We start from the raw sequence: 16668 nt of genomic DNA, 5'->3' as shown, positions 1-16668 counted from the left end.
AGCACCCATAAATTGTAAATTGTGAAGGGAACAGTTTCAAATCCATCACGCTTCACTTAATTGAAAATACTCATGTATTTATTATATTTTGTTTGTGATTTGGTATCCTGATTCCAAACATCCTATTAGATTGCAGCGATTCACTAATGATATAACTTAAAGAAGTAAATTTATACCCCACACTATAACGCTAGAAATTCAGATTGCTTGAGACACACACACACACACACACACACACACACAAAACAGACTTATAGTATGTATTAGGTTAAAGAAAACCTTTTATATGTATAAAATCATGAAAAAAATACTGTTCATCCTACAACAGTCATGGCTGTCACTTGATGCCATAACTGATCTTTTATTCACTGATCCCTAATATTTACTAGACTTAAGTTCTAATATTCTAATATAATCATTGTTTATGTAGTTTTCTAATAATCAATTTTTTCATTTTAATTAAGTGTTTAGAAAAATGCAATAAATTTTTTTTTGTGAATCTTAAAAATACTTGCAATGAAAACATTAGTTAAAAACCATTAATAAAAATAGCAAAAAAGTACATACTTTTATCGAGGGTTTCACTTTTATTGTCTTGGACTTTGAAACGATAGTTGAAGTCAGTAGGAGGAAGCGGAGGGTTGGGGCCATTGCTGGAGATGGGAGGTGCACTGAATGGAGGCACTCGTGGAGTAGCGACAGGAATGGGAGTTCGTTTCTTGCGAACTCTCTTATGCGTTGTGGGCTTTCTGCTCACTTTGGAAAACACCTCTGAACTGCTAGTCTTTTGCCTCCTCTCCAATGAGCTCCACTCACTGTCAGAATCTGACAACACTGACACATTAAAAATTACTAGACATTATATCTGAATAAAAACATCTATCTGATTTTATAAATTGTTTAATACTAAAGGCACAATTATATAAATTTCAACAAGTCAGTTCCATTTAATTTTATGTTATTTATAAACATTTATGATTAATAAGGTCATTTCTAATTTTAAATCAATTATGCTCTTATTCGGTTAATCCTGAAAGTATTTTTCAATATATAATATAATATAAACCACAAAAAATGGATAAGGTAAATAAAATGAAGTATTATTTTGAGTACTCTTTGATATGAATTAAGACCTTTCTCTACATAATCACATTAATATTCTGGTTCAACCTGATTCTGGTATATGGAATATTGCATTTTAAAACAATCAACATTAAATTATATCAAAACCCAATTCAACAGAAGCTGATAGAGTAATTTAATAATCCCCTAACTGACGTAAGTTATTAATTAAAAATTGTAATTTTATCATACAATTTTAAATTTTTATTAGATACATTGAAAATACAAATTATTTTTTTAAAGTTTAAATAAGACTTTCAAAAATATAAATAATATCTATTTAATTGAAAACAGTACATTCAATTTTAAACAAAGATAAAGAACAATTAATAAACACTTAAAAAAAGATAAAACTTACTCTGTCTGCCTTTTTCACGTCTGTGTCTTATCTTGTGCTTTCCTGTTCCTGTAAGAGCATCTTGTACAGGTGTGTATGAGTATTCTCCATCGTACGAAGAGTACAAATTACCTACTGCATCTTTGACCTAAAATACACAATTGGTACAAGATTTATAGATGATAGTATCACATTTTTAGCACTTCTATAATAATTCACTAATATTTTAATCATTATTTTATAACAAAATACTTTTAAAAATTGGTATTGGAATCAAGTGAAAAGAGTTGTGAATCGGAAATAGTCAATACTGCCACTTAATTTCTTGTTCATTTTAAAATATCAAAAGTAGACACATTTGTGCAAACCACAGTTGATATATAACACAAGTAATATAAACAAACAAAGTTTGAGGTTAGGAAGTTGACTTGATCATGTGGCTACATACCCCAGTTGTAAATTTACAAATATTGCAAAATATGTATCACTATGTACTGCCTACATTGTTGCCATTTCATCACCCCCTAAATTTTAGAGCCCTGAGCAAATGGCCAGTCTGGCCGTTTATAGCCCAGGACCTGATTGCGCCATATACGTATCATTACTTTAGAAACTGTTAGGCCAACTGACTTCAAACTTAGGTTTATTCAATATAAATATCATTTTAAATCATGCTATTTAAAAAATATAATTTTTAATTAGAAACAAATAAATAATTAAATAATTGTGTACATAAAAGTCCAATTTTAAATGAGGTATTATATTAGTCCATCTTACTGTATAAATATTTTGAAACATTTCAAAAGTGAGTTTTAAGGTTTACAGTAATGCTATGAAACTAAATCTCAATTTCACTTCTCATCACACAAAAAAAGAACTGTTAAAATAGAAACAGTTCAAAGTACCTTAAACGGTACGGTTAAAATAATTCATTGCATTTTAAATAGTTTTTTGCCTCAAGGCAATAACACATTAGCCTACATTATCCTATTGGTACCTATATAAGACACCAAGGTATGCTGTATTAACCCTCCGGCTGGCAACGTCGTAAATTACGACTCATTTTTTCCCGCCGTGAACTGGCAGAGTCGTAATATACGACTCATTAAACATCGTCTACTAATTACGTCATAGTTCCGATAATTACCGCTCGAATCGCATAAAAGTTATATCACTTTAATCACAAGATCCCAAGCCTTCTAATAATGTATTCACTTTTATATATATATGAATATTTGTTATTTTACTGGCCGCTAAAAGCTCCCGACTACTTCCGCGTGACGCGACTCGGCAACTGTTAGTGCTTGTATATAGTCTTGTTTTTTTCAATTGTAATTTCATTTGTAAATAAAAGTGTTTATAACTATGTATTTTCTTTTTGTGCATAAGTAAGTGAACATTATGCATATTTTAGATTTTTAAATAAAATTAATTTTGAGTTTTTTTTTTAATGGCTTAATATAAAAAAGTGTTTTTTGAAAAAAAAAAAAAAACGTTTTGAGTTCTGACCATCAAACATCCACCATTATTTAGGCAAGTCAAATTATAATTATGTTTATATTGTACAACATATTCTGCAGAGTAATTTGATGTATAAAGATTTTTTGTTTTCTCCAATAATTAATTGTACAGGATAAAAAATTAAAAACTCTGCACGAAGCTTCAAAACAGGGTGCCAGTCAAGGCTCAAATGCGCGCCAGCCGGAGGGTTAATTGTCTTTAGTCATCATGGTAGCAATACTCTAGAGTATATAGGTACTTAAACTTACAAATTTTACCAGCCTTCCAAAATTATAGATTTCATATATTGCATTGTTGTATTAACACTAATGAACCAACCTGTGCATATTCAGATCCAAGGTCTACATTCTCTGGAGTTGCTAATGGAGCAAATGTTGATTTTGTCATTTTATTTACTCGAAGAGAATCTTTTGATCCTACATTCATTCGTGCTATGGCATCAGTAACCAATGTATAATCTTTCATGTTCAGTTTGCCTGGTTGCTACAAAAATGAAAATCACAACATATTTAATTTTTAAGTTTTAACATAAAAGATACACTAATTGTCTATTCAATTGTTAAACTATCTTTACTAATAATTATTGCATTGTTATTTTGATTATTGTTTTTATTTAACATCACTTTCTCAACACAGATGCAATTGATTTATAGAAAAATGTTCTAAAATGAGGAGCGACACTCCAGTCCATGATATGTGCTCAATGGCACTAAATTAACTTCATATAAATTAATTTCATATGGGTTTATAATGCAAGATTAATTATAATACATTACATATACCGAGTGTTTTAAAATTCCCACTACCTGTTAGTTATGTAAATGGATTTGCATATTCAAAGTTTGACATTATTATATCAACTATCTATCTATTCAATTGACTATTTACAATGTACACTCCCAATGTACACAGGAAGATATTCTAATATCAAGGTCATGTTGAGGATTTAATATTGGATAACTTTCTGGATACTGTCATGTAAGAAACACTGAGAGTATTCTGACTCCATGAACAATATTCAGTACTATTAGCACACTGGCTAAAATGCAGTTATGCATGAGTACAGTTATTCATATATATATAGAATAATGACAGTGGCAGGATTAGTGAGATTTTGAGTATGTTTGCATCTGATATAAAACAAAATATGATGTAAAACGATGTATGTTTATACATACATAACTGTTATTACAATGGCTTGTAGCATCATTCTGGTACAAGATGGAAAGATGACTTAGCTATCACTGATCACAGTATTTGGGTAAGAGCTTATTCACTTCTAACTTCAAATTACAGTGGGATTTTCCATGACCTTCATGGGGATAGCAGGTTTTTCTTGTTTTTAAAACACGATTGAAGTTTAACGTTAGTCAATATTTTTATTCTTTTAACTTTGTTGAGCTTATTTTTAAAAATACACATTTTCTTGTTCAAAATTGTAAGTTTAGTTTTTGAAATGGCGTATGCCACCATAAATTGTACATATCAAATATAAAGGACATAACTGATTGATTTAATGAGGCAAAATGTCATTTTTTAGCAGTAATGTGATTCAATTATATTCAACATATATTTTTGTCACTTAATTTTGACACAATATTTATCTAAAACTTCTAGTGTTAGGACGGCAATGGTAAGAAATTTCCTTTACCTTCATTGTGTGACTAGTGCCCTTATATCGAGATTTGGAGGTGTGTCTTCGGCCTGTGGTGAAAGCATGTTGGGAGAAATTAGTCACCCATATACCATCCTCGTGCTCTGGGTGCTGTATGAATACTGAGTCGTCTACCCATCCTAGGGACAAAAAAGCAAGGCATTATAATTAAACTTCAGCTATAATAGAAGCATGTTTAGAGAGATTATTGCTAAATACAGAATCCCATGCTTCTTGTGCTGTACGAACATTTTTGTCCACATATCCTAAACAAGTCTTACATTAAAAATTGTTTCTTTCATCGATGCAGTTTCAACGATATCTACAAAATAAAATCACACAATTTATCACCAGAGATTCAAGATTATTCTGTATATTCAGTACTAATATTCAAAACTAAACATTAAAAATAATAAATTTATGGTCAATAACAAAATATAATTTTACAACTGATTATATGAACCAAATTTTATAGATATATTTTTATTTTAGATTAAGCAGCAATTCTTTAAAATAAAATATCACAACAAAATGATAAACATTAAAACGCTCCACCTGAAAACTGTGATGGTAAATTAATCATGAAATATTTAATAATTTAAATTTATACAAACATACTTAGCAATATTTTATTTAGTATTACTTAAATTATTTTATGTACCCGATATACCAACAAGATTTTTTACACAAATAAAACAATTAAATAGGTAATTAATTACTGTAAGAATTCCATAATTTTAAAACAACACCTGTTAGTTAATTTATTTTGCAATTCAATGTCTAAGGAGTGTTAAAATATTATTTAGCTAAAAACTTCAGACTTTTAACATAAGCAAAACATATGTCTATATTAGAGTTATTGAGTTTTCAATATTTATCAACATGAGCTATAGTTAAAATCAAGTATTTTGTACAAAACTTAAGTAAGGCATTTTATTAAAAGTATTGTTTCCATCATTAAAAAACAACTTACTTTGTAGGCACGAAATTGCAAAACATCCCATTTTAAAGTTACAGACTGAATGGTTACATCTTACTGTTGCACTGTTATCAGTAAACAAGAAGTTCAACCAACCTGAACAAGCTCATTCTTATCTTTCAAGTTTAGACCAATGATGGATTTTGTGTTGCTATAGCCTGTTTACTTATTAGATATAGAGAAACTATATTAACTTTTCATAATTTATTCTTCTTTATACTATAATTTTCTCTTCTATGTTCAAATACATCAGAACAAAAATAAATTAATATGTTACCAACTTTATTATGAAAATAATAAACTTTGGCATGTATAAGAGGTTTGCATCATGAACAGAGGTTTATTATTAATTAACACAAATTTAACTCCAAATTACTGAGTTAATGAGACAAATTTAGACTCAATCTTTATATGCTCCAATTTAATTTTTCTGCATAAATAATATACACTGAATTTTGGTTTTCAAGGATTCAAAACTATTATGCTTACATTGATTCTTTAAGGTTTTAGGATAAAATTAAACTGTTAAACTATTTGTAAAAAATAGGAGCTTGTTATTATATTACTTCTAGGATAATTAATTTTATTCAGGGAGGTGCCACTAAATGATTGTGATATATTTCTAAACTATACTGATGTACACGTATTATGTATTTTACACTTCACAACGTTCTATCCCACAGTACTGTAGGTATTGTTTCTAGGAAGTATCAATCAACCTTAACTTATTTAATCAAGAAATTTCCTAAAAAGCCCATATGCATTTACAGGTAGCTATGATACAACAGGCTTAAGTGAGTACAGTTCAATGTTAAACTGACAAATAACGTTTCATTTGAATCAACATCTACTTTTTTTTGACAATACTTATTTATTATACATGAAAAAATTAATTTATTACAAAATTTTAAATGAGCTCTCATTTTATGGTGTAGTGGATAGTGATGCAAGAGGTTTGGGGTTCTAATTCCTAGGAGCACCTAGCAAATGTCAGCACATAATATACAAAATTTTAATATAAAGATTTTAAAACACTAAAATTGTGTTAATAATTTCTTGATTCCAGTAATGCAACAGTAAAACAATTTAGACATACATTATTTAAGACTGTTATACAACTTATAAATTAGGAAAAATAAAAACGAAATTCATCCGAAGACAGTAAATGTATAAGAGTGGGTTTTTTAAATCTCCAATCTCATACCTTGATGGCCACACATGACAGGTCCGCGGTTTGCGCATTAGTCAATTGCAAATCTTCTCCGTTACAACATTTGTCACCATCAAGTTCAAGTAGTCAGTTTGGACTGAGTCACATAAACATGGCCGGCTCTATTAATTCTCCTGCCAAGTGTAAATTGAGGAGTTTTATTCTATCTCTGCAAGCAGTAGGGAATAGTGCAACAGATTCCATTGGAGAATATGCCGTGTTAACAGAGTAAACATTACAAGTGATGGTGTTGTGCATAAATTGTATAAAAAAATTTAAGACAACACCTTTAGTTTTCTACACCACTCACAACACCATCAGCAATAGAGGTGGCCGCTCAGCCAAAAATAGCTACTTCGACTAAGCAGTGACGAATGATGTAGCAGGGAATATGCAGGATCGACTACTGCGTACAAAGTGTCTGGCCTGGGAATACTACAGTATTGTTCGAATCACAACCCAATAGTTTGAATGGACCTCACGGATAACAAATTGTAAAAAAAATCATGCAACAGTTTTAAAACTTAATGTAATACTATATTGATGTTCTATTTTTAAGACTTGTAGACAAACTAAGGCACAATGTATAGAGTACAATATGAAACATGTCTGTATGAAAATGTAATTTTTTGGAAGAAGAGTTCACTTGTTTCCCCCTATAATGGCTGGCTATCTATAATGTGAGAAATAATTGTAGATAGTATTATTTCTTATTTATACACAACCTGCTTTCTGAAAAGTCAATTGTTCTACTGTGCAAACTATTGCTTGAATGTGTTCTTCAGTTGAGGAGGCAATTGTTCACAACTGTGTTTTTATTTAGTTTACTTACCATTTTAAGGTTTAAAAACCTATATTGAGTATTGAGTTCAAATAAGTTATTGTGTTTGTGTAGTGTTCTGATCAGCAAAACTCTATTGTACTACAATATTTTTGATACAAGTGCCTGTATATGTGATATACCTGAATCATGAGTGGCAAGGGATTCTCTGGATCCACTTATGTCAGCTAAACAGAGTAAATATAAAAAAATTAGGATGTTATTGGAGAGAGGTCACTATGTGCATTCCCTTACAATCAACAACATTGACAGAGCATGCTGTGATGACAGAGCAGTGAAATATACAGAGCTTTGGTTAAGCATAATATCAAACTATGTTCACAGGGATACAAACAGAAAAACTTTATAGCTTTCACCATGGATGAAAGAAAAATAAATTATAAGCCGCTTTCCTCCAAATCAATAAAAATGAGATGAAAGTAAACTTGTACAAGTGTTAATATTCTTTTTAGGCCATATCTGTAGAACGTATATCCAAATTATTTTAGGAATTTAAGACATGCTCATTGTGAAACATAGAAAATAAGGTTGATTGTCAGTTCCTTATATAAGTTCTGTTACAATATTAAAAGTGAAAATTCAGGATCAGAGAAATTGACATTGTATGCCGTATAAGCCTAATCTGATTTTTGCAGAGGTTTTCCTTGCCCTTTAATTTTTATATATAATTGTTTTGTTCATTTACCATGGTCTCAGCATCTTACATCTGATCTTCTACATTAGGTAAGTTTCGTGTGGATTTGAGAATTCCAGAATGATTACAGGTAAAGTAATAAAACTTGGAACATCAATGCTGCACCTTTAAATCTACTTTTTGAAGTAACTAAATTAAAGGTCTTTATTAGTAGAGTACATTTGCCTCCAGTACTCATTATATAAAATTGAATAAGGAGTTTTTGACATTGAATCTCTTAAACATCGAGTCAGAGAATATGCAACTAACATATGGTTTAGTTAAACCGGGTTCAAAGTTTGGGGAAAGCGGCCCTTAACATGCTGCAATAGTGACATAAAACAAGTATCAAGCCAAATTTAGATATAGGAATAATACAAATTTGACACTGTATTACTAAACATTATACCAAATCAGTAGGTGATTAATTAAACCAAAACAAGTAATAGTTCCTGTAAACAAGTTTTCTAAATTATTTGGTTACCGTCTATTTGTCTGTGTCATTTTTACTGAATATTTATAACTCGTGAACGTTTAGATTTACATCATTGTTATTTTGTATACTTATTTTTCTTAATGAGACCAGACTCAGAATTAAAAAGTAATAAGATAGTATAACTAGAGTCAAAATGGTGGTTGTTCAAAACAGTTTACACTGAATTACATAAAAAATGAAGTAACAGCAAGAAACTCACAAGACACATACAAAGAGATCACAAAAGGATAAAAAATGTGTTAACTTATTTATTTAAATTAGACGTAACTGAGAAAATACATATTTACTATTTTATAGACATCTTATCATTCAATCACTATTTCGTTTATATAAACAGTCTGTTAAGAGAACATAAACTGATATTTAAATCGGTGCCTGAGTTTTTTATAAAAAAAAGGATTGTTTATATTGTTTGCAAGGCATCTGCTCACTGCATGGCCAGCGTGATCTGAATGGTAGTCTGTAGCCACATTTATTGTGCATCTGACAATGTCAACGTGAACCTTGCTATGCCATTATAAGGGCTCTATACTAGTGTTCAAAATGGCCACTACAATCAAACTATTTCACCAACTGTTAAGTATGTAGTGTCATTAGATTGATTTGGCAAAGAAAATACAACCTGTGGAAATTCAATTTTAAATGTATTCTATTTATGAAGTAGACGTTATGAGCTATACTGAAGGTAAAAAATGGTTCCAATTGTTTTGTGGACAAATTAATGCTCATGATGAATCTGAAGTTACCAATGGCCTCATCAAACAAATCAATCATAAGGTTAGAAAAAAACTAAAATTCACAATCACAGATCTTTCATGGCTTTTTCTGTGGATATCAAGAACTCTTGTATGAAATTGTGACTGAGAAACATGGATAGTGTAAATTTTGTGATTGATAGGTGCACCCAAACTCTTGACTAATTAACTCAAAATAAAGAGAATGGGATCAGCTATGAAGTTTTTACCTGATACCATTTGGATGACAAATTTCTTGACCACATAGTCACTGGTGATAAAAAAATGGGTTCTTTATATAATTGTCAACCAAAATAGACAACCAATGGATTGGGGTCACACCTTTTTCCCCATAAAAACCCATGAAAGGGAGCTAGATGTTTAAATTTAAATGGTATCTATACTGAAAAATAGTTAAGGAGTTGTCAAAGTTACATGTGTTTTAAAATTCCTTTATTCTTTGAGGATTGCCTATAAGCTACAATACAAGAAGGGACAAATGGGCAATCCCTCACCCACTTTTCTAGTACTTGTTCCTTTTTGTAATTTGCCATATATATATAATGCCCAATGTCATTCCTTGCCATTATTTTTTTATACCATATACCTTATGCCCTTCCACCATACTGACCTTTTTACGTCACACAATCTTGTACGATCACATTAAAATAATAATTCAATTATTACATTCACTTATGTTTACATTACAGTACACAGATATTAACACCTACCACAGATTGTATAGTACTATGAGTCCAAGTGGAAACTGTGTGAACCAAAGCAGTTATAACACTTGTGGATTAGACCGATCTTCAATACTTAACTTCAAATATAGAACAGATTAGAATGTTCTGCTAAGGAAGATTACCACTGTTACTGAGTGCACTGAGTACAATATTCATTTAATGATATTGTTTCTAGTTCTAGCCTAGCACTGGCGTATGGTCATAGATTATAAAAAGGTCAAGATGTATTTAAAGTATATTTTCATAAATTATATGTATTACTTTCAATCAAACAGGGTCTACGAATATAACAAATTGAAGCCAAAGAGTTTAAACAAAAAATGTTAATAGCAGTTCATAAAAGCAAATCGATTGGTAACATCGCATGTTTGTTAACAATTTCCTGTAATACATAAAACTTACAAAATTAATCAAGTATTTATAAAAAAACTTGTATGTGAGTTAAATTGTTATAACATAACTACTCACATGTTTGCTTGAAGAAATTTACTCAAAATAGCTAGTGGTTTTTCAATAATATTATCCTGATTTCTTTAATTGTTTAAAATTTAGTTTATGTCAGTGGTTATTACAGATTTTCATATCTATTAAAACTTATATTTATTTGAAAGCCTAGGGTTTATTCAAAGAAACAACCAATAGGTTCATTAAAATGTTATCAATATACATTTTTTATAGTGGGCGGTTATCACTGAATACTTTCATCTTAAACTTGTAATATAGAAAAGGTAATAAATGTAAAGGATTTCTATTTCTGCACAGGAAACATTCTCCACAGCCTAGCCACTCTTACACCTGCCTAAATATATCATGAAACATTCCCCACGATCAAGCCACACTTACACCTGCCTAAATATATCATGAAACATTCTCCACGATCAAGCCACTCTTACACCTGCCTAAATATATCATGAAACATTCACCACGATCAAGCCACACTTACACCTGCCTAAATATATCATGAAACATTCCCCACGATCAAGCCACACTTACACCTGCCTAAATATATTATGAAACATTCTCCACGATCAAGCCACTAGAGGTGTGCCTTTGGAGCTGGAGCTGTTTCAAATCCAGCGCTCCGCTGCTGGAGCGGAGCGGAGCAGCGCTCCGTGACTCTCGAAACAGCTCCAGCTCTAACCTTATATATTCATATAATTACTCTCTCGGAGCGTCTGTGGAGCTATCAGCTGTGGCCTACAACTTGTTGACAAACCAAAACAAACCAGTTTCAGTTTCAGTAGGAGTTTCTAACGTAGACATACAGTGAAAAGTGATATTTTTGTGCGGTTTACGAGTATGACTAGTATTGATTGGTTTTTTGTGCAGTTAATTAACATGGCATCAAAAGTACAAGAAATCTAAGACAAGTTCAATTTGGTCTCATTTTTACAGTGTTATTGATGCTAACCTTAAAAACTGTAGATGTGAACATTGTGGCTTGGTTATGTGCTACCGTACATCAACGTACAATTTGAAGAGGCATATTGAGAGAAAACAATGTCGGAATTACTTTGAGTGTTATAAAGTTCAAAATCAACAAGTGTAAGTGATCGTGATGTGAATGTTACAACCAACACTGGACCTACCGATTCAGCCCGCTTCATTTAGTAACTTTGCAACTGAAAATGAACTCAAACCTGGTGAGTTGCCTTCTAATCAATTAGATAAGCCAAAGGGAAGTGCTAAACAAACCACTCTATCGAGTTTTATACCAAAAAAAAATGAATAACAACCAAAAGAAAAAGGTAGAAGCTGCGTTTCTAAAGCTATTTTACAAAGATTTCCAACCGTTTTCTATTGTGGAGGACTCTGGTTTTCGGGAATCTCGTTACAGCTTTAAACCCTTCTTTTGAAATTCCATCAAGGAAAGTGGTTTCAAAAAACCTAATACCCACCACGTACGACAAATGTAAGCTTCAAGTAGCTGAGTTAATGAAAAATGTGGAAAACATCTGTTTAACGACAGATGCAATGGACATCTAACGATCAATGAATCGTATATAGCTGTTACAGGGCATTTCATTACCAATGATTTTGTGTTGAAATCAGTTCTCTTAGACTGTATTTTAATGGAGGGCTCACATACTTCTAGCCATTTAGCCGAAGAAATCAAGAAAATAACGAATTTTCTATAAAATCTCAGACAAAATCTTAGTTGTTGTAACAGACAATGCCTCCAATGTCGTTGAGCCATAAAAAAATGTTTTAATGTGGAGTCATTGGCCGTGCTATGCACATACTCTTAACCTAGTGGTTCAAGATGCCATATCAAAGGTAGATACAGTAATCACCAAATGCAAAAAGATTGTCTCATTTTTTAAGAGAAGCAACGCAGCCACTGAAAAACTATTAAAATACCAAATCAACAATGGCGTTAAAGACCCTAAACGCTTACTTCAAGATGTAAGTACGAGATGGAACAGCACATATTACATGCTTTGTAGATTTGTTCAGTTAAAAGAGGGCTGTAATAAGCACTTTGGCATTGCTGGACAAAGACTTGCCATCTTTAATTTCTAATGAATGGAAACTTTGCAGTGACCTTTGCAAAGTCCTAAAACCATTTGAAGAGGTCACAGCAAAGATGAGTGGGGAATCCTACTTCACTGGAAGTCAAAATAATTGTTTTGACGCTTGGGCTGCAAAATGTTTGCAGCAAACTATGTACACTAAATTTGAACCCTGATGCAATACAGGTAGTACAGGAACCTGCTCATGGGGTTTATCAGCCAGATACCATGACATTGAGTACAACAAGTTAGTAGTACTTAATACCTTTTTTGGACCCAAGGTTCAAATTGTATGCATTTTTCTGACGACAAATGTCAACAGTTTGCTAAGAATCATGTGATTACGGTCGTTGCAGCTATGATTTCCGCCACTTCTGCCACCGCAATGGAACAATCCCCTCCTGGTACACCATCTTTGACTTTTGACCAACCAATCTGGTCCATCACAATTTGAAGAAGAAGAATGTTCAGTATTTTCTATGTTTTGATTCTGTAATAAAATCTGTACAAAGGCAGACTCCCGGAACTCCCAACGATTGTGCTAACCGCCGAAATCGACAGGTACATCGCTGAACCACCACTTCCCAGAGAAGGCGATCCTCTGTCCTGGTGGAGGATTCACGAGGCAGTCTACCCAAATCTCAGCAGACTCGTTAAAATAAAACATGGGGTTTGTGGGTACGTCAGTACCTTGTGAAAGAATTTTTTCCCGAACGGGAATAATAATAAGTGACCGAAGATCGCGTATTCAAAATCCATGAAAGTGACTCAACTTGTGTATCTAAATGCAAATCATGAATACTTGTGTAAATAATTTGTATATTATTTTATATTTTCTGTTACCGTACTATTTTTTATGTTTTATTACTACAGTGTGAAAATAAATATAAATAAAATGTACGTGTAGTCTTCTTCTTACCCAAAAATTAGATTTTCATAATACGTTATTATAAAAAAGTAAGTAGTAATTAAAAACTGTCAGCACCCTTAGCATATTTGTTTACAGTAGTATTTGCTGTTTATATAACATCATAACCAAGCAATAAGCTCCAATCTACAAGGGAGCAGACAGATGCCGCACATCGCGCCGGAGCGGTTGCCGGAGCTGGAGCTGTTTAAAGAGCTAGCTCCGCAAACGGAGCCGGAGCTAGTTTGGCTTCTCCGCTCTCGGAGCTACTTGGCACACCTCTACAAGCCACTCTTACACCTGCCTAAATATATCATGAAACATTCACCACGATCAAGCCACTCTTACACCTGCCTAAATATATCATGAAACATTCTCCACGATCAAGCCACTCTTACACCTGCCTAAATATATCATGAAACATTCCCCATGGTCAAGCCACTCTTACACCTGCCTAAATATATCATGAACTTCTTTGTATGATTTCTGCAAAAACTAATATTATAAACCAAAATTAATCCTTCTCTAATTAGGCCACTTTCCTCAATTAATAAAACAGAACCGTGGCTGAGGGAAACTTATTTGACAGATCCTAAGATCTGAGAAAACTACTGTACAGTAAGCCCATGTCATATTCCCACATTGTTTCAATATTCTGTAAATATCAACATTCAGCCCCATCATTATAACATTTATCATGTTATATATTTCCATAAACTAGATAAAATTTCTAACCATTTGGCTATCTTGAATTTATTATTGAACAACCACAACACTGTTTGCTAGGGATGGTACCAATTGTTATTATTTTTTTGGTTATAAAAATACATCTGCAACACACTTAAAAGTAGTCCGCCAATAAAGAGTAATCTAACTGCCAGTTCTAGGGTTAAACAAGACGAGAATTGAGGGTTGATCTTGTCAATCAATTAACATTATTTAACCAATACGTAAGTAATTCAGAGCTAACATTAAACTACAGGGCCGTAGTTTACCTGGCCAATTGACTATATTTACCCTATATAATAGTCAGTCGGACACCTCATGCATTCTATACATCACTAACTGAATATTCTAACATGAGATGACATCGAGCAACTTAATAAATAACTATATTTGGTAATGACAATAACGCTTTTACATTTTATATTTTGTTGTTATAAAAAAAGAGAACTGATTTCAATTCTAAATCTTACCTAGGTTATATAATGAGGTTTTTGTGTGGCAGGGAATAAAATATTGGAATAATCAACAAACAGGTGGCTTTTGAAAGGGTCACTACTATCAGTCTATTGTATTGGTGTTGACAGAATTAGCAAACACAACCATAACAAAACTAATACTATCTGAGCTTGTTTCTATGACATTAGCTGTTATAAGTGATACAACAACTCATATCTAACTGACAGTCTCTCATAATGGTGCATCAGTTTCTGGTTGGCTTTATTTTAAATCTATTTAATAGGTCTTTAACACAGCTCTTTAAGATACTTTTGATAGACATTCAAAGAGGAATTGTAAGCATCTAAAGTAAAAATCTCAAAATCAGGCCAACCAGAAAACAAGTGAAGATAAGAAAGTGAATTATTACAGTATGTACTTTATATTAAATGTGAATGAGGGAAGTGAGATATGTTTTATTTAAGAAAACATATAATATCCAAAAGACACATTTCGTTTAAACATGTTAATTTGTTAAAGTTATATCTAATTTAATAATATTTGCTTTATTCATATTTAATTTAAAAAAACATACCATACCTGTAATTCATCATTTTTATACATACTGTAGAGATTATGTCCTTATTTTCAGCTGTTTAAATGCGTATTATTTATTTATTTATTTTTTTTTTAGTGATAAAGAAATGTTTTCAGCATATGTATCTAAAAGACTGTGACTATTATATTGGTAAAAATAACTCATTCGAAAACTGCTAGAGATGTATGTTCTTATGTGCATGCTTGAGTCCCATCAAATGCTAATACAAATCAGAAGCTGAATTGCCCACTGGGTAGCTTTTAAAAATCAACAAGGTTGTATTTCATCAATGGAACATGACAAATGCAGGTTGAGGAGTGAGGGAAACATGCTCTACAACAGTGCTAGAAGAATGTTACAATACATGTGATTTCATCCAAGCTGGTGTTGGAGCCAAGTTGAAGCGAAGAGATCTTCACCAAATGATCGGGAGGAGCTGGCTCAGGAGGAGTGGTGGGTGGGGGATACACCTGGAACCCTGGACACACACACACACAGGTGTTAGACCACTTACCTTTACGCTATGTGCCACCCCTACACACATAGAACACCTTGTAGACAAACACCCATACACACTCTCATACATCACGTTTAGTTGCAGTTTATCTTGAAAAGCGTTAGTGTTAAAGCTCAAGTAATATCACAGTACCTATATTTAATTTTACCAAAATTTCTCGGGATGCATTCCGGTATCAGATTAGGGAATCTCTATTTCTTGAAGTAAAAGAATAGATGCAATGGTGTAGAACAGCAACAGGACAATTAGCCAAGTGCTTGTTACATTGGCCAGCTATGACAATGCTATTGTGTTCAATGGCTGCCAGAAATTATATTATGGTATGTTTGTGACAATTATAATTGTGCTATTGTTTTAGATCTTCTCTTCCCAAACTTGAGAATCTAGGTTTTATATGTTGGAAAGTTTATACTTGATATTTTATATATATGTGTGTATATATATATATACATATATATATATATATATATATATATATATATATATATATATATAATATTACTACTACTTCAAATTATTATTTATTATTGTACAATATTAGAACTAGTAATATAAATTTAAAAAATTATTTTGATATTATGGGCTTTAAAGTATATTTACAGACAAAATTTGTTCGAGTATGCTATACTATTATGACGTAAAACTTATCGGCAGTGTAC

At 31.9% G+C, this 16668-nt stretch overlaps 1 protein-coding gene across 2 annotated transcripts in view; it reads right to left on the bottom strand.

Moving 5' to 3' along the window:
- Positions 1 to 16668, bottom strand: part of LOC124369075 (rho GTPase-activating protein 190) — a 114709-nt gene that overhangs the window by 24443 nt on the left and 73598 nt on the right. For both annotated transcript variants that reach the window (XM_046826789.1, XM_046826790.1), the window contains exons 20-25: positions 15857 to 15970; positions 7787 to 7831; positions 4632 to 4774; positions 3299 to 3463; positions 1481 to 1607; positions 568 to 834 (exon numbers count right to left, since the gene is read on the bottom strand). In XM_046826789.1, coding sequence (XP_046682745.1) covers positions 568 to 834; positions 1481 to 1607; positions 3299 to 3463; positions 4632 to 4774; positions 7787 to 7831; positions 15857 to 15970 — 861 coding nt within the window. The remainder of the gene's footprint in view (positions 1 to 567; positions 835 to 1480; positions 1608 to 3298; positions 3464 to 4631; positions 4775 to 7786; positions 7832 to 15856; positions 15971 to 16668) is intronic.

Source organism: Homalodisca vitripennis, chromosome X (genome assembly GCF_021130785.1).
Source record: "Homalodisca vitripennis isolate AUS2020 chromosome X, UT_GWSS_2.1, whole genome shotgun sequence".
Classification (NCBI taxonomy): Eukaryota; Metazoa; Arthropoda; class Insecta; order Hemiptera; family Cicadellidae; genus Homalodisca; species Homalodisca vitripennis.
This window is presented reverse-complemented; position numbering and strand designations above follow the sequence as displayed.